The sequence below is a fragment of the Orcinus orca genome, chromosome 1 (genome assembly GCF_937001465.1).
Source record: "Orcinus orca chromosome 1, mOrcOrc1.1, whole genome shotgun sequence".
In the NCBI taxonomy this organism is placed as follows: Eukaryota; Metazoa; Chordata; class Mammalia; order Artiodactyla; family Delphinidae; genus Orcinus; species Orcinus orca.
This window is the reverse complement of record NC_064559.1, coordinates 174,645,242-174,661,658: the sequence shown is the minus strand read 5'-3', so window position 1 is coordinate 174,661,658 and position 16,417 is coordinate 174,645,242. Positions and strand designations below refer to the sequence as shown.

The window sequence follows — 16,417 nt, the reverse complement described above, 5'->3', positions numbered from 1 at the left end:
TCATGTGTCTTTATATGTGTGGGCCCCCCTGTGGGCCTTGGGCACTAGCCTAGCTAGCTTCCAGCTCTGACTGGGGTTCAGCACCTTCCCCCTAAACCCTGAGAAGCCTCATCCTCCGCCAGTGCTGTCTGGGCATGATGTGCCAGTGAAGTCTCTGCCCCCCTCCTCCTCTCAGGGTCCCAGTCTCTGGCAAGCCTTGGAGTGGATGAAAGCAGACAGAATTCATTTTCTCCTCACAGGCTTCCCAGGGGGCCAGGCCAAAGGTCTCAGTGTTCACTCCCACCCCCAACCCTCAAGGAAGGGAGCCCTGGAACTGGAGCCAGACCTCAGGACATACACTAACTTGTGCATAAAGTGACACCTTAGAGACACAGTCCCTCACAATGTTTCCTGCCACTGAGACACAACTCCATAGAGACACACCCCACGTAAACTCAGTTACACCCGATGACACATGGGCGCACATGCGGAAATCCAAGTGGAAAATCCCCAGGCCTGAGTCCCACTTTCTGGACTCTAACTCAGTCTCACCCCACCCCCAAACACCCCAGCTAAGCTGTTAGTCCTGGAAAATACCAACCTCAGAGAATGGCTGTGGGGCTGAAGATGGTACACCCCGCTCAGAAGCTGACACTCTCCTCCTTCCGGCCGCCCGCACCCGCCTCCTGACCTTCATTCCTCTTCGTGGAGATGATGCCGCTCTCTCCGACCCGCTCATATGCTCACAAACACACCTTGACACACACAGCTGGCAATAGAGGCACATTCTTTGCAAAGGCATGTTCAGCCACATGTCTGCTTAGATCCCCATTCTCTTGGTGTCACAAACACTGACCATAAGAGGCACACAGAGCCACATACACCTCTCGCTCAGGCACTCATGGTTTACACTGGAGCAGTGAAATCTGTCTTTCATGCTATCCTTTTCTGATCTGTGCCTCTACCTCCCTCTCCAAGGATCTGGCTTCTTATACCTTCCAAGATGTTTCCGGAGATCCTTTTCCCTGTGCAGACGGGAGTGCAAGGCAGGAAGTTCCCCCACCTCGTAGGCCAGATCAAAAGCTGAGGCCAAAGACGGTGTGTGTTGCTGACCTTGTTCTGTCCTTCCACTGTCTTACTCTGAGGCCTGCTGCTGTCGCTGAAGCCTATCCCTGGGAGCATTCAGTCCCAACCCTGCCCTTATACCCTACATAGTCTGCTGGAAACACCTTGGAGTGGGGTAAAGAGTTGGAGCAGAAAGGATTGTTATTTGTCTGCTGTTTACCACCCGTGGCCCTTAGGAGATGCAGGTCCGGAGCCAGCCAAGCTTCTGGACTAGTTTCTGGGCATTTCTAGAGGGTCAGAAAGCTGCCACGTTGACAAAGGTGTCTGAGTACTGAGGAGAGGAAGGAGAGGGAAGAGTGTGAGGAAGGCAGAAGTTCTGGAAGCTCCACTGCTCCTCGATTCTCCTGTTTCCCCAGGCCCTCCACTTCCAGCCAATACGTCCTCCGTTAAGGCTCTCAGCCTGAGGGATGCCTGCCATCAAGACCCCACTATACCTTTGGGGTGATAATTCACAGAAGGTGTGTCCCCCACAGTGCCTGCACAGGGCTAATGTGGGGAAAACTTGAGTGGCCCCGTTTTTCTCACCCCCCACCCTGGCTCAGGGCCCTCGGCTAACCTTGCAGTGGAAGGATCCACACCCTGGTGGTGGCAGTGTGGGTGTTGTTGATATCCGTGGCCATGGTGGCAAGATTGGTGGCTGCAGTGGTGGCAGCTGGGCCTTGGGATTTCTGCCGGTACCTTCTGCGGCTACACTTAAACATCCTGGGAAACCAGAGCCAAGGTCGGCCCATACCTGGCCTCTGGTAGGGGGAAATTACGCCCCGGGGCCGGGCTTCCCTGGTGGCGCAGTGGTTGGCAGTCCGCCTGCCAATGCAGGGGACACGGGTTCAAGCCCTGGTCGGGGAGGATCCCACATGCCGCAGAGCAGCTGGGCCCGTGTGCCACAACTACTGAAGCCCACGTGCCTAGAGCCTGTGAGCCACAACTACTGAGCCCATGTGCCACAGCTGCTGGAACCCGTGTGCCTAGAGCCCGAGCTCCGCAGCAGGAGAGGCCACCGCAGTGAGAGGCCCGCACACTGCAACGGAGAGTGGCCCCCACTCGCCACAACTAGAGAGAGCACACGCGCAGCAACGAAGACCCAACACAGCCAAAAATAAATAATAAATAAATAAATATATAACAAGCCCTGGGGCCAAGGGGCACAGACAAGCTGAGAAGGCCCCATGGGCGCAGGGAACTTCTGTCATGTGCCTGATGGTGCTACTGGCCAGGGCAGCTGAGGCCTCGATGACATACAGAGTCTATGTAAGAGTAATGCTGTTTATTACAGGTCCTGATCCCCAGCCCCTCCCTTAGGGGCCAGGCTCCCTCACAATTCTCTCCATGGGTCCAGCCAAAGAGCCAGAAAACCTCAGCTTGGCCCCTTGGAAAAAAGGAACTCTGAGTAAAAAAATTCCTCCCTCATTTTCTCACTCATCCACATTAACAATGTTTATTGAGTACTTACTGTGTGCCAAACACAGTGCCAAGTCCTTTACAAACATAATCTCATCTAATCCCACAACAACCCTACAAGGAGATTCTGTCATTATTCCTATTTCATATACAGTCGATTCTTGTTATTCGTGGTAGTTAGCCCTAATAAAGTCACCACAAACACTGTATTAGCAAATATTGAGCCAATGCTCCCAGGAGGAATACAGGATTAGATTCATACTAACCTCTGGTCACAACATTTTTCAACTGAACAATAACCTAGTTTATTTGTGTTTCTGTTAAAGCCACTTCATTTAAAATATATTGACGTCAATAACATTGAACTCACAGCCAACAAATGGCCAACGTTTGCCTGAATGAAGTTTATCTAACACATGTATTTTCTTCATAAGGCATATCACAGCCTTCTTGCACTTCGGAACACTAGAGAGCACTTCAGCACTACGCTGGAGGGAGTCTTTAATAGCAAAGTCACCAACAAAAAGCACAAAAATGCAAAAAACATGACAGACACTAAATAGGCCGCAAAAAGAACACTTGTTTACATTGTGAGAGCTGAAACAAGAAGGCAGAGCGTCCCCTTGTTCAACCTCAGCATGGTAGACAACTCAAATATTTTGCAGCTCTGCGCATGTCCATGAATGACCACAAAAGTGCTGTGAGTATTGGTTTGGAGTTTTAAATCATTTTTAGTGAGTGGGTAAATTCACAGATATGGAATCCATGAATAATGAGGATCAACTGTACAAGGAAACTGAGGCTCAGTTAGGCTCACACAATTAGAGGCAGGCAGGGATTCAAATCTGGGATGGCCGAGGCTCAAAGCCCAGACGTTTAACTCCTGCGATTCTGCAAGCATTCATTCATTCAGAAATGTGCACTTAACCTTCTGTGCCTCTCTTTCCCCATATTTAAAAAGCAGACGAAAAGAGAGTCTTATCTCATAAGATTGTTGTGAAAGGAGAAAAAAGACTTACTATATAAGTTATGCATTTAAAACATGATATGTACAAATGTTAGTGTTAACAGCCTTCCTCTCTCTCCTGTCTTTTCAACTGCCTCCTCCCATTATAAAAACAAAACAAATTTTAAAATCTTCCATCCCACACCCCCTCTGGCTGTGACTCTCCTTATGCTGAACTTTTCACTCTGTGGTCATTCCCTTATGTCCCAGAATGGGAAGAAAAATCTCATTTTAAATCCCACTTGAAAACCCCATAACTATTCTGTTATACAGACCAGGAAACAGAGGCTTAAACCCAAGTCTAAGAAATGCCCCTAGGGTCACACAGCTAATAAGCAACAGAACCAGGATTCAAGCACTTGGTCTGAGTGACTTAAAAGCCAGAACTTTCCCAGCACCTCGATCTCCAGGACCAGCAGCCCCGGAAGGATTGACGATGATGGGGATTACCGAGCTGTAGAACTTGGTGGGGAGGGGTCGGGGGAGGAATGGGGGCAGTGCTTTTGTGGGACCATGGTGCCCCCTGCTGGCAGGAATGGAAGGGGTGTATGCAGAGTGCTGAGAGGACTGAGGAGAGAGAAAGGGTGGGGAGGGAGAAGAGTGAAGAGGAAAGACTCAGGGAGGAGAAAGATGGGTTGAAGGTTTTTGGTTTTTTTAAACATCTTTATTGGAGTATAATTGCTTTACAATGGTGTGGGGTTGAAGTTTTGTGGAGAGAAAAAGACTAGAAGATTAGGAGTCGTTTGCCACTCAGAGGAGGGGACAGAAAACTCCAAGCCTTGGCCGTTGCCTTGAAAGCATGTGTGGGCATGCCTGTGTGAGTGTGTGTGTGTGTGTGTGTGTGTGTGTGTGTGTGTGTGTGTGAGAGAGAGAGAGAGAGAGAGAGAGAGAGAGTGTTTCAGTACGTACTTCAGATGTTGCTCTGTTGATTGTTGCTGGGAGTCAGTCCACACAGTTCAGAGTGTGTGAGTGTGCATTCGAGAGCACTAGGAGGTGTTTGTGTGTGTGTGTCTGAATATACAGCTTGGGCAGATGTGCGTGCCTCGAGCATGCACGGTGTGTACGACAGTATCAGCAGGTGCAGGGTAGGAAGCGCCTGTGCACTGCCATGGTGGAGGGCACACAGTTCTGGGAGGCCACTTGCCCCACCCCCAGACCTCTCTCTCCTTCAGGTCAGGAGGGGCGTTGCCCATGGCTGGCGTTGCCAGGAGGAGCCCCGAGGTGGCTGGGGCTGTGAGGACGGAGCGCCAGGCAGCAGGGGGGCAGCAGGCGCTGGAGGAGGCGGACTGGCTGCGTGTGGGGTAGGCGGGCGGGCAGAAGGAGGCCTTTAAAGCACCTGCCCCGCCCACAGGTGAGCAGTGCTGTGTGAGAGCCAGCTCCGTCTCCCCGCCTGCCCACTCAGTGGCAGTTCCCCGGAGCTGCAGTTCCCTCTGGAGCCTCAGCAGATCCCTCTTTCAGAACTCACTACCAAGAACCCTGAACAGGTGATGGCATAGGATAGAGACTATCCCGTGAAGTGAAATCAATCTGCAAACAGGTTTGGGGAGCTGGGAGGGCCATGGGGAGGGTCTGGGAAGAGTCTAGGATTGGTTTCGGGGGGAGTGGAAAGCCCAGGATACACAGGTGCCAGGGAAGGGCATGGAGTGACCCTGTAGCGTGGGAGTCAGGCTTGGGGTGCCAGTAGAGGAACCTGGGATGTTAGGATTTCAGAGTGCCAGGTGTTGGTAGAGGGCCTGGGCAGTACAGAGGGATAGGAGCGTCAGGATGGCAATTGGGAAAAGTCCTGAGGTGTCAGAGTCCAGATGCAGGAAAAGCTTGGTGATTATGTGAGTCCAGGATGCTGGAGTCTGGTGTGTCAGCCCAGGTTGGGGGTGGGGGCAGGGAGCAAGGTCCTAACACACACATCTGCCTCCCAGGAGCCACCATGCAGTGCTTCAGCTTCATTAAGACCATGATGATCCTCTTCAATATGCTCATCTTTGTAAGTGTGGGGGTTATGGGCTCTTTGGGGTTCCCTATAGGAGTAGGTCTTAACCTGAGCAGAGCCCGAACTGGGGAAGAGGAGACTGCTATGCCCAGATTCTTCCTGCAAGTTGAGGAGGTGCAGAAGTCTCCCCAAATGCTGAGTCCTGGTCCCAGTAGCAGCCTGGCTGCCACACAGTTGGGGTGGAGAAGGTTAGGGGCATCCTCTCCCTTCCAGGAAGCTTCAGCTCAGGCAGGCTTACAGCAGGGCAGAGTAGGCTAACAGGCTGGGGCCCCAGTGAGGGGAAGGGGTTTGCCCAAGGTCACCTCGTGTGGAAGGAAATTCAGTGGCCTCTGTATGATGGGGAACCAAAAGCACAGAAGGCCCAGAGACATCGGAGCAGAGTGTCAGCTGCAAGCAGCCCTTATTCATTCAACAAACACATTGCCTAAGACCCTGTGCTGAGTGCTGGGGTGACAGGTAAGCAAGCCCTTTCTCTGCCCTTGGGGATCTCAGGTCCAGCCGGTCAGATAGGCAGACAGTTTTGACATAGTATACGTGGTCTTAGCACAGGGGTCCATAGGAGGGGCTTGAACCCTGCCTGGTCAGAGAAGACTTCTAGGAGGAAATAGCTGAGGCTAGGAATTTGCACTGAGTGAGGGGGTTGGTAAAGCATGCAGAAAGGCCCAAAGGCAATGAAATCAAATATTGTTCAGAAAACCAGGAACAGATTATATAGGGCATGTTTGAGGAAGCTGAGCAATGAGGCATGAACCCTAGAGATGGGCAGAAATGGACAAAATGGACAAAGGACAAAGCCCTTGGATGGTGGCTAAGGGATGGAAGAAGGGGCAAGGGAGACATCATCTTGGAGATGATGACCACGTCTCTGGCAAGAACAACCTGGGGGATATCTCACAGGCAGCTGTGTACCCAGTGGGGTTGCAGCTCAGGATATTTGAAAGTCATGTGCCCATAGGTGATTGTTGAAGCCATGGGAGGGGTGAAACCACTCAGGGAGAGTGAACTCCAGGAAACTCAGCTTACAAGGGATAAACAGGGAAATGGCCACCAGGAAGCAAATGAAAAAAGAGCAGCAGGAAGCAAACCAGGAGGGCGAGCGAGGTATCAGGGAGGTCAAAGAGGATCCACCCATGACTAAGCACATGTCAACAGAGACCTTGGCGCCACATGAGAGTGGGTTAGGGTGAGTGAAAGGGGAGGAAATGGAGACATGAAGTATAGATGAATTTGGAGGAATTGGGCTGGGGGGGAGTAAACTCTAACTCCGATGTGGTCTGTGCCTTGGGCTTCCTCTGGTCTCAGGGAACTAGACTTTATCCATGTATCTGAAGAAGGCAACAGGACTGAAGGGATTTGGAGAGCAGGGGCTCTGGCCCGAGGGGGTTAAAGGCAAATCTGGTTTGGTTTCTGCTTCTGTTGCCCTTGCCTCGCCAGACTGGGCAGGGCAGGCCTCAGACTCCTTGAAATTTGACCCTGTAGGCTAAAAGCCCAGCTTTCTGTCCTTGGGCAAACATGCCTGGGATCCACCCACCATCTGCCACCTCACTCCTGGTTCTAGCCTCAGTTTCCATAGCCGGGAAGTAGGGACTGGACACCTACCTAGGCAGTGTCAGGCTGATTTATCCACTGAAGCTCTGGATCAGCAAGGCTTTGCTCTAAGCTGTGGGAACTGGGCAGTGCCCTCCTCCCCAGTCTAGGCTTCAGGATTCCCTCTGAGCTGGGGGTTGAGCCAGAGAGCCCCTAAGAGCTCTGGCTGTACTTCCTCTCTGGTGCCTCAGTTTCCACTTGGGTGGCAAGGAGAAGTCTAGGCTGGTTCTGGAGGGGAGCCAAATGGGGCCTTGGGGTGGGTATCCCTTCTCACCACCGCCCTCTCCAATGTTGGGAGCAGGTGTAAACCTCAGCCATGCCTCTGTTGCTATGGTGACTGTGGAGACTGCTCAAGGCTCCCACCCCCCTGTTTCCACCTATCAGAGGACAGTCGTTCCAGGCACCTGGAGGGGGGAATGGAGAGGGGGGCGGGGGGGAGGGGGAAGCTGCTGGGGGGGATGTTCACCTACTTTTTTCACCCCTAGCTATGTGGCATGACCCTGGCAACAGAGAGGGAAAGCCTTGCCCCTCCCCCCACCCTTCAGCTATTTCTGGAATCCCTGATCCCATTTATATCTGCCTAGGTGTGCAGCCTGGTGCTGGCTATGGATGTTCCAGCTCCCATCTTTCTGGCTCTAATGGATGTTTTTCCTCCCTACAGGATGAGTTTTTAGACTCCATAGTCAATAAAGGGGGAAGTTTCTCGTCTCCCATCTCCCTCACTCAGTTGCGTGGTAGGGAGCTGCTTGACGGCACTGTTTCAAGGCCTGCCTCTCTGTCTCCAGCTGTGTGGTGTGGCCCTGTTGGCAGTGGGCATCTGGGTGTCAGTCGACGGAACATCCTTCATGAAGATCTTCGGGCCACTATCATCCAGTGCCATGCAGTTTGTCAACGTGGGCTACTTCCTCATCGCAGCTGGCGCTGTGCTCCTCACTCTTGGTTTCCTGGGCTGCTATGGTGCTCAGGCTGAGAACAAGTGTGCCCTCATGATGGTGTGTCAAACCCAGCTCCACAGGCCCGTAACCGAGACCCAGGGTCCCTCACCCTTGACACCAGGCCCTGGGGATCCCCAAGCCCTGCTCTGGACTCCAGGGGCCTCAGCCAGTGGGGCCCCTGACTTGTTTTCATGTGGGGGTGGGTTAGGGCAAGGAATGCATGAGGGACTGTCTCTCCCTAAAACTCAAGATCCCTGTTCTCCACTCAGTTCTTCTTCATCCTCCTCGTCATCTTCATTGCTGAGGTTGCAGCTGCCGTGGTTGCCTTGGTGTACACCACAATGGTGAGGAGCGGGGATGGGGCAAGGGGGGAACAACTGGGCAAAGCACTGCGAATGGCCACCCTCCCTACCAGGCCCTAAACACTGACTTTCCCCACCCAGGCTGAGAACTTCCTGACGTTGATGGTAGTGCCCACCATCAAGAAAGAGTACGGTTCCCAAAAAGACTTCACCCAAGTGTGGAACTCCACCATGGAAGGGGTAAGGTGGGCTGGGGGAGACTTTGGGGTGAGGAGAAATAAGCAAAGGCCCCACTGACCATCGCTTCTCCTCATCTGCAGCTCAAGTGCTGTGGCTTCACCAACTACACAGATTTTGAGGACTCTCCCTATGTAAAAGAGAACAACGTCTTTCCCCCATACTGTTGCTTTGGCCGTGACAATGGCACATTTGTGGAACCCTGCACTAGTGTCGAGGCCCAGAACCAGAAAGTAGAGGTATAGGTTGGCCTGGGAGGTTGGGCTGCTTTAATGGCCCCGGAGAGCTGAATGTGAGTGGGGGCAGCTGCTGACTATAGATGCTCTCTCCCCTCCAAGGGTTGCTTCAATCAGCTTCTGTATGACATCAGAACCAATGCAGTTACCGTGGGTGGTGTGGCAGCTGGAATTGGGGGCTTAGAGGTAAGGAGGGGAGGAGGTTGGGGCAGGATATCCCCATGGGCTCAGGGCTGCTTGATCCATGTCTGAGGCCTTTCTGGAAGAGACAGACTTCTAACAAAACTTCATGTTGAATGTCTGGGGGCCAGGGGGCTAAAGCTTAAGGACCCTGATCATGTTTCTTCCTCTCTGCCTGTTCCTTTCTCATCAGCTGGCTGCCATGATTGTGTCCATGTATCTGTACTGCAATCTGAAATAAGTCGGCTTCTGCCTCCACCACTGCTGCTGCCATACAGGAACTGGGAAGGGGCACCCCAGCACTGCCAAGAGGCAGTGATCAGCGTGGAGACAGGATCTAACAGTGTCACTTGGGCTGGAGTGGGCCTGGGGCCAAATAGGCAGCACCCCCTTGAACCTGTGTGCCAGACTTGTCCTTCCATTGGTGATGTCGGGGTCCACCTATTTCAGAGCCTCTAAGGTAGCCAATCCTCTTGCCCATTCCTCCAGTCTGTTTCTTAAACCCTTGATACCCTCTCAGGCCAGGGGGGTGGGGTGCTCTTGGTGATCCCAGTACTCCACAGGGGGGATTAAAGGCACTGCACCGATAACACGAGCATATGCAAAATCAGCAGTCACCAGGCAGATGTGTAGAAAGCACTTCAGAACTCAAAAACCCATTAAAATGTTTCCATTTGGACTCTTTTCGTGTATCCTTCAGGAGAGGGACCCATCATGCCTCAACAGGCCTCAGATTCCTGTGGGGCTATTGACTCAGAAGGCTCCCAGAAATGTAGCAGAATGGAAGTAGCACGGAGGTGGGTGGCTATTTCTCACCTTCATTCGGATGCCAGGCCTGGGAGGGAGTCTAGCAAGGATGGCCAAGAGGACACTGAGGGAGGAAGCAGGGGCTGGGCCAGTCTGCAGTCCTATAATGTGGGAGGACTTTGGCCTGAAACTGCCCTCTCCTGGGTAGGAGCACTGGGCTGGAAAGCTATGAAAATAAAAAGCTTGTGCCCAAGTGGGGGCAGGGAGAGCCGAAATATTGCCAGGGCGATGGAAGAGGGTCATTCCTTAGGCTCTGGGACGCCCTCCGGAAGCCCCCATCAGGGGACCCAAGCTGCCTACCCTTCTCATGCAGGCACAGCCCCCGACCTGTCCCTGCTTTGGGGATTTCAGAAAGAATTTCATCTACTCTCGGTCTTGGTTGCCCAGGGCTCTATAGATTTGATCTCTTATCGAGTCTTAACCACCCCCATGTTCCAGAAACTGGGCCTAGAAAGGCCAAGTGACTTGTTCCAGGCCCACAACCTCCCATGAACAGCTGAGCCTGGATGTGGGTCCAGGACATCTGACTCCAGAGCCGGGTGGGATCCTGGCTGACATGGGAACATGACTTACTTTTAGGCCAGAATGTCCCAGACATAGATCTGATTGCTGCTGCAGGAGACATAGCACTAGGCTGGGAGGCTGTGGCCAGAGGATATGGTGTCTACTACCAAGCGAAGCCCAGCCTGGCAAACCAGTCCTCCTTGCTTGCCTCTGAGCCCTGGATTCCTCTTCCCAGGTTTTACTAGGGCAACCCAGATCCATCACCCCTCGTGAATCCAAAAAGGAACTGCGACCTAGCCGGTGCAGTGCAGTGCCTGACAGCTGGTCTGTGAGGCCCAGATCAGCAGCCTGCTGGGAGGATGGGCAGGTAGAGCACTTAGCCCCCTCCCACCTTTACCACCTTTCTATGCCTCTCACACTACCCCACCCCCAGGCACCTGTATAGAGGCTACAAGGGATTTGTCTGCCCTGGGTGGGCCTCCTCCACCTCATTATGAGCTAATTGTTCCTCAACCTGGCTGTTGTGGCACCTCAAGCGCTATCTCTACCTCCAGCAAACACTGAAGCCACACACCACCCGTGCCATCGCCGAGCGGGGCTCCAGGCACCGCTTGGAGAGGCAAGGGCAGAGAGCTGGTGACAGGGCAGAGCTCCAGCCAGCTCCTGCCTCCCTGGCCAAGGCTCTATATAAGGAGCTCATGAGGCTCACTTTGCAAGGGCTCTGCAGGCAGACCCCTTCTCCAAGTGTCCTACACTTACTCTCTTGAACCTAAGTCCTTCACAGATTCCTTAAATGTCATGCCCTGTGCCTTGGGCTATCTCAACCACTTCCTCTGGACAATCTCATCCATTTTCTGGTGCTAGCGTGACCAACTTAGATCTTCCTGACTTCTTTGGATCACTGGTTGGGTGATCTGATGAAAATGATGGCTTTTCTCCAGAAAAATGCCCAGATATGGAGTCTGCATACAAAGTACCCTAAGCACCATAGACATCCTTGTTCCTATGTCTCCACCGGCAGCCCAGTCCTCACTTCCTGAATGATGCCCATTCAGCTCTGTCTCATCCACTTCCTTCCCACCTCCACTATACTCACCTGCTCTCTATCACCGCCCCCCGCCCCCATCCCCAGGTATCCCTTTTTGCTCTCTCTTGCTCCATTTTTGGGGACAGGTGCCCTGGCCCAGACACGAGCTAGGCAGAAAACAGCCTGATGGTTAATTAAACAGTGGGAATGGGGTATAGGGTGGCCGCTCTGAGCTCAGCACCAAGTAGGGTGGGGCAAAGGTCAGGCTCTGTTGTTCTAGGGTAAAAACATTGGAGTTTGAGACTTGGGCATCCCCTGCTGGCCAAATGGCCCCAAATGGAAGATAAACCTGTGGAGGACAGTAAAGAAAACCCATCATCCATCATGACCATCCTCTCTCCTACCCATCTCTCTTTCTCTGTCTCTGTGTGTGTCTGTCTCTCTCACACATACACACACACACACACACACAGAGTCACAAGACAATCCCCAGAGCTTTTCTCCTTTTTTAATCAATGACCACCTCATCCAGCTTTGGAAATCTGGACAAAGAGGAGGCTGAAAGAGGCCTGGTTCAGTGTCTGAGGGTCTCTGAGTGAGTCTGCATCAGCAGGTGGGCCCCTGCTGGGCCTGTCCATGGGTTGGGCACAGCAGTTTCCTGAGTAAGAGCCTGCCCCACCCTCAGGGCAGCACCCCAGTCCAAAAAAAAAATCAAGGCCCTACAGGCTTCCGCCAGTTTCCAAGGCCCTCAGGACAGTCAATAAATAGGTTAGATTCTGAGCCAGGCCTGGGAGGAGGGAGTATACAAAGGGCAGGATCAGCTGCCCAGGGATCCCAAAGATTCCCAGGTACTATCCTGCCCTTTCCCGACAAGGAAGTAAATAAATAGACCTCCAACTCAGGAACAGGGATGTTGGAGCAGGGGAACCCTCCCCTGGGAGTTAGTAATTAAGTCTCATGTTAAAAACAAACCAGCCCCAGCCCCTGAGAGTGTCTACAAAATCCTACAGGATTGGGTGAAGGGCTAGCCTGCCTGGGGGTACACAGTACCCAGCCCTGCAGGGTCCTGGAGGAGGTCTCATGTCTGTTCTGCAGCTCCTGGGGCTCCCTCCTCCTTTGGGGGTGGCTCCAAGAAAATTGGGGTGATTGATGGTGGCTTCTTCATTCTGGGAAGATAACAGCAAAACGAATAGGGAGGAGGTCATTAGCTACGTCCCCTAACCCCACTAGTCTTCCATTTCCAAGGACAGAATAGAGTCACTCACGAGTAGGGGGAGGCTGGGACCCCCACCACCAGAAAGTGGTTCCTCTTCCTAAACAATCTCCACAGGCCCCGGTGGTTGCCACGTACATCCAGGTCCCAGATATGGAGGCACTGGTGGGGGTGGGGTGGGGCAAAGGCAAGAGTCGGAGAGCTGTGGGGAGGGCCCTTGGCCAACACCCTCTCCTCAGCAGCCTCCTCAGTTTGCAAGAGGTAGCATCTTCAAGAATATGGATTTGTAAAGGGGCTTAGAAGAGAGGCTCTGAGAGTATGAAGAGAAGGTTCTGAGGTGGAAGATTCCAGAAAGGCTCCTTGTATCTTGGGGAGGGGTATTCCTGGGGTAGGTGTGGTATTGAGGCACCTTGGCAAGCTGGGTCCAGGTGGTGAAGTCATCATCCTTCTCCATTCGGATAAAGGCCACATAGGTGTGGCCCTCCGTGTCTGGCAGGAAAGAGTCTTCACAAGGGTTCTTGCTGTGGTCCAGAACCTCAGCTTCACTGTAGCAGGGAGTGGGGGAGAAAGGCCAAGACAGGGCCTACCTCATGAGTGTGTCACACAGGCCCTGTGCTTTTAATGCTCTACTGCTGCCATCTTGGAATTCTTAACATTTGTTGTTTTTTGGCATTTTTTGGCCACGGCACATGAGATCTTAGTTCCCCAACCAGGGATCAAACCCATGCCCCCTGCATTCGGAGTGTGGAGTCTTAACCACTGGACTGCCAGGGAAGTCCCACTTAATAATGTTTGAACAAGGGAGCCTGGTTTTCATTTTGCAGTGGGCCCCACAAATTATGGGACCAAGACTCCCAGTATTGACTTCTCCTTACCCCCCGCCTCATATACCCCACTGCCCTAGGCCATACCTGAGCAGCCTGTGAACTTCCACTTCATACGCTTCTTTCTTCAGACTAAAGGAGAGGGAGAAATGGGTCAGGGGAGGGAGTAGCCCCTCAAGGGATGACATGGAGATTGGGGGGAAGCAGGGCTGGGGTAAACACACAGACCGCAGGGCTAGTAGGGCCTGTCAGGCACTGGTTATCAAGGCCCCTAAATATCCTCCCCTTGGCCGTCCCCAGCCCCCACCTGTCCACGTTCCTCAGCTGGACACCTGGAACCGTGTTGAACTTGTGCTTCTTGAAGTAGGCCTCCTGGAACGGACGTGAAGGTGAAAATCAGGGCATTACACTGTCTGGCCCACACCTGCCTGCTGACCCACCACACATCCACGAGGCCCACAAATGAAGTCCTAGATCTATAAAGGTCCCTCTGGCTCCACCATTGCCAGAGAGCTCATGCTCATACTGGCATCTCATGCTACTGACCCCTGAGCTAGTCCTTGTCCCCAGTGGCTCTCCCTGGGCCTGCTGTTCTAGGGCCACAGAAGCCAGGAACGGCCCCTGCAAAGGGACAGGCTGGACTGGGAGGGAGAAAACTGCTATGACTAAGGTACTAAGGGTGAAGGACATGAGGTCACTCCCCGTCCCTCTCGGAGATGAGTGGGGGTCTTGTAGTAATCAGCCTCTGAAGGCCCTTCTGGCTTCTAGGAGGTTCCAAGCTGGAAACTCTCCATTCTTTACACTGGGTTGTCTCAAGGCCTCCCTGGCTATAACTGGGGAGTGGCCCTTTGGACACAGCGATGAAGGGGTGGGGACCTGGGGCCCTCTCTGTTCACTTCAGGCTGAGGCTTAGGCCTCAGCACTTGCAAGGACAGGAGAGGGCAGAGTTTGCTGGGCTGGACGAGTGCGTGGCAGCCGAAATATGCTCCCCACACCCACAGTCTAGTGCTAAAAATAGTAATGATAAAAATAATACCAGCTAATCCTTATATAATGTTTACAGTCCAAAACATATTATACATATTAACTCATTTAAACCTCATAACCTCACAACCCTATGAGATAGGAGTATTTTTATCCTCATTTCACAAATAAAGAAACTGAGGCAAAAGAAGGTAAGTAATTTCCCTAAGGCTACATGGCTAGTGAGTGGCAGAGCTGGGGTCGCTCGAGTCCATGTTCTTGCCCCTTTTACCACACTGTGCCCTATGCCCCAACACCCCTGCCTCCCACTCACATGGAAGTAGCCATTCATGTTGAGGCCAACGATGCCAAAGTGGTAGGATCGGGAAATGTCAGGGATGATGCACTCTCGGCCTCGGCGTTGCTCCGGCATCCGCATCCACATATCCCAGTCCCAGAGCTTGGGGCATGGAAGACTCTGAGAGTTACGAGGTTCCAAGCTGGTAGGGGACTTCAGCCCACTCACCCTACCCTGCCAGGGTACCTTTTCCGGTGTGGGCCACTTGGGCTCAAGCTCCTCCTTGTACAAGGACTTCCTGAGCACCCATCCCAGCCCAGGCATGGTCTCCACGCGGTACAGCAGTGCTGGGTCCTCAGCTGTGTGTTCATACCCCTGGGGACAGGGGGCCGTGATGGGAGGTATTAGCTCGGGGCCTCTACCAACTCCGCAGCTGACCCCTGGCCACTCAGCCTACCTGGTCATTCCAGGCAGAGATACAGTACAGGCTGTCGTCCTCCTCCAGCAGGTGGATGGATTGGCTCAGGAAACTGAGAGGCAGGGTCCAGGGGTTCAGGGAGGGGCAAGGACAAACCCAGTCACACAGTGATGCTGGAAGAACTGGAGATGGGACTCCGGAGTCATGCCTCCTTCCCCCAGAGCCCCACTGTCTCCATTCATCCTTTCTACTCTCTACTCCAGCCCCAAGCCCCACCAGCCCACCTTTGCTCAGGCTTTTTCCCCACTTCGGAGCTTGCTTTCTCTGGAAAGCTTTCCAAGACCCCTCATTGCCTTCCTCCCTGGAGACCCAGTCATGCACAGAGGCTACACAGCTTGGAGCTGCATGGAGGGACACTTCCCTCACCTGAAAAAATCCACAGCGATGTCCAGGTCCTCCTCCAGAACCACAGCAAACTTGGCTTCCTGTAGGGGGTGGAGTACAACATGATCCCAAGGGGGACTTTCTCATCCCGTGTCTTCCACCTCCATCCCACTTCTCAGGCAGCACCACCCCCATTTTCCACATCAGGAGGATGAGACCCAGAGAGAGGAAGAGCTTGCTATATAATAAGACCAGACTTATGCCCATGTTTCCCCTCTCTAGGTCCAAGAGTTTTGTCTTTACTACTCACCGGAAACAGGTTGAAAGTGGCAGTGAGGCTGGCCTTGTAGTGCTGGGTGGGGAGTAGGAATAGGGCACATGAGCTTTGGGGTGGACAGTGGGGCCAGGTGTCCACCCCTTCCATCCTTGCCTAGGCGGTACCTGAGACACACGGGCGTTCTTGATGCTGATGGGAGTGTGCTGGATGCCCCTCAGACCAAACAGCGCCACCACATCCATCGGCTCCTAAGGGGCATGGCCGTTGGTCATCATGTGAGCCACCTGCCCCCTGCCCACCCCTGCAGGCTCTGACACGCCAAGCCCTGCACATTTCATGGCCCTTGCCCGGGCCATCTCCCTTGCCAGTCCTCTGTGATCACTGCTACTCAGCACCAGCAACCCTGTGCTCTGCTCCGCCCAAAGCCCCCAAGCTCCACTCACCTCATAGTAGCCGTCGATGAAAACTGTTATCATCTGGGGAGACACCCCCTGGGCTGAGAGTAGAGAGCGCAGCATCCTGGGGAGCCCAGGGTTGGATTAGGCCTCTTTGTCCCCCCAAATCAGGACTCCCCTGTGCTTACAGATGGGCCCAGATTCTCCATGTTCACCCCCAAAGGTGAATGCACCTAGAATCTGTTTCCATTCCGCCCACCTCAAGAGCTCCCCCTGCAGGTACATGAGCCTCGGGTTCCCACCACTGAGCACCCTCCAGTTCAGTGCTGGATACA

The 16,417-nt window shown here is 53.3% G+C and overlaps 3 protein-coding genes across 9 annotated transcripts in view; 1 reads left to right on the top strand and 2 right to left on the bottom strand.

Moving 5' to 3' along the window:
• Nucleotides 1–1,222: 1,222 nt before the first annotated feature.
• Nucleotides 1,223–4,023, bottom strand: P3R3URF (PIK3R3 upstream open reading frame). The gene is made up of 3 exons (XM_033416554.2): nt 3,959–4,023; nt 1,661–1,881; nt 1,223–1,375 (listed from the first exon to the last, which is right to left on the bottom strand). The coding sequence occupies exons 1-3, from the start codon at nt 4,021–4,023 to the stop codon at nt 1,332–1,334; spliced, it is 330 nt and encodes a 109-aa protein (XP_033272445.1). The 3' UTR covers nt 1,223–1,331.
• Nucleotides 4,024–4,033: 10 nt separating this feature from the next.
• TSPAN1 (tetraspanin 1) lies at nt 4,034–9,651 on the top strand. Its single transcript, XM_004285757.3, has 8 exons — nt 4,034–4,992; nt 5,425–5,489; nt 7,868–8,074; nt 8,287–8,361; nt 8,461–8,559; nt 8,640–8,795; nt 8,895–8,978; nt 9,166–9,651. The coding sequence occupies exons 2-8, from the start codon at nt 5,433–5,435 to the stop codon at nt 9,211–9,213; spliced, it is 726 nt and encodes a 241-aa protein (XP_004285805.1). The 5' UTR covers nt 4,034–4,992; nt 5,425–5,432; the 3' UTR covers nt 9,214–9,651.
• A 2,151-nt stretch (nt 9,652–11,802) lies between these two features.
• The window catches only part of POMGNT1 (protein O-linked mannose N-acetylglucosaminyltransferase 1 (beta 1,2-)), a 20,068-nt gene continuing 15,453 nt past the window's right edge, over nt 11,803–16,417 (bottom strand). For 4 of the 7 annotated variants that reach the window (XM_049702572.1, XM_033416483.2, XM_049702573.1 and 1 more), the window contains 11 exons: nt 16,131–16,206; nt 15,721–15,851; nt 15,453–15,511; nt 15,066–15,208; nt 14,855–14,983; nt 14,645–14,770; nt 13,655–13,719; nt 13,435–13,479; nt 12,933–13,068; nt 12,576–12,685; nt 11,803–12,476 (listed from right to left, as the gene is read on the bottom strand). In XM_049702572.1, coding sequence (XP_049558529.1) covers nt 12,389–12,476; nt 12,576–12,685; nt 12,933–13,068; nt 13,435–13,479; nt 13,655–13,719; nt 14,645–14,770; nt 14,855–14,983; nt 15,066–15,208; nt 15,453–15,511; nt 15,721–15,851; nt 16,131–16,206 — 1,108 coding nt within the window. In that variant the 3' untranslated portion in view covers nt 11,803–12,388. Of the gene's footprint in view, nt 12,477–12,575; nt 12,686–12,932; nt 13,069–13,434; nt 13,480–13,654; nt 13,720–14,644; nt 14,771–14,854; nt 14,984–15,065; nt 15,209–15,452; nt 15,512–15,720; nt 15,936–16,130; nt 16,207–16,417 lie in introns of all 7 variants that reach the window. The other 3 variants (XM_033416486.2, XM_004285759.3, XM_033416490.2) reach the window with 1 other exon arrangement.

Excerpts from the sequence above, each read along its gene's own strand:
- P3R3URF (XM_033416554.2), bottom strand. The coding sequence starts at position 4,023 with ATGGTCCCACAAAAGCACTGCCCCCATTCCTCCCCCGACCCCTCCCCA. Across the intron at positions 1,882-3,958 it reads CCACCAAGTTCTACAGCTCG|GGAAGCCCGGCCCCGGGGCG; the intron begins GTAATCCCCATC and ends CTGCGCCACCAG. Across the intron at positions 1,376-1,660 it reads GTGGATCCTTCCACTGCAAG|TACTCAGACACCTTTGTCAA; the intron begins GTTAGCCGAGGG and ends TCCTCTCCTCAG.
- TSPAN1 (XM_004285757.3), top strand. The coding sequence starts at position 5,433 with ATGCAGTGCTTCAGCTTCATTAAGACCATGATGATCCTCTTCAATATG. Across the intron at positions 8,075-8,286 it reads ACAAGTGTGCCCTCATGATG|TTCTTCTTCATCCTCCTCGT; the intron begins GTGTGTCAAACC and ends TTCTCCACTCAG. Across the intron at positions 8,560-8,639 it reads GGAACTCCACCATGGAAGGG|CTCAAGTGCTGTGGCTTCAC; the intron begins GTAAGGTGGGCT and ends CCTCATCTGCAG.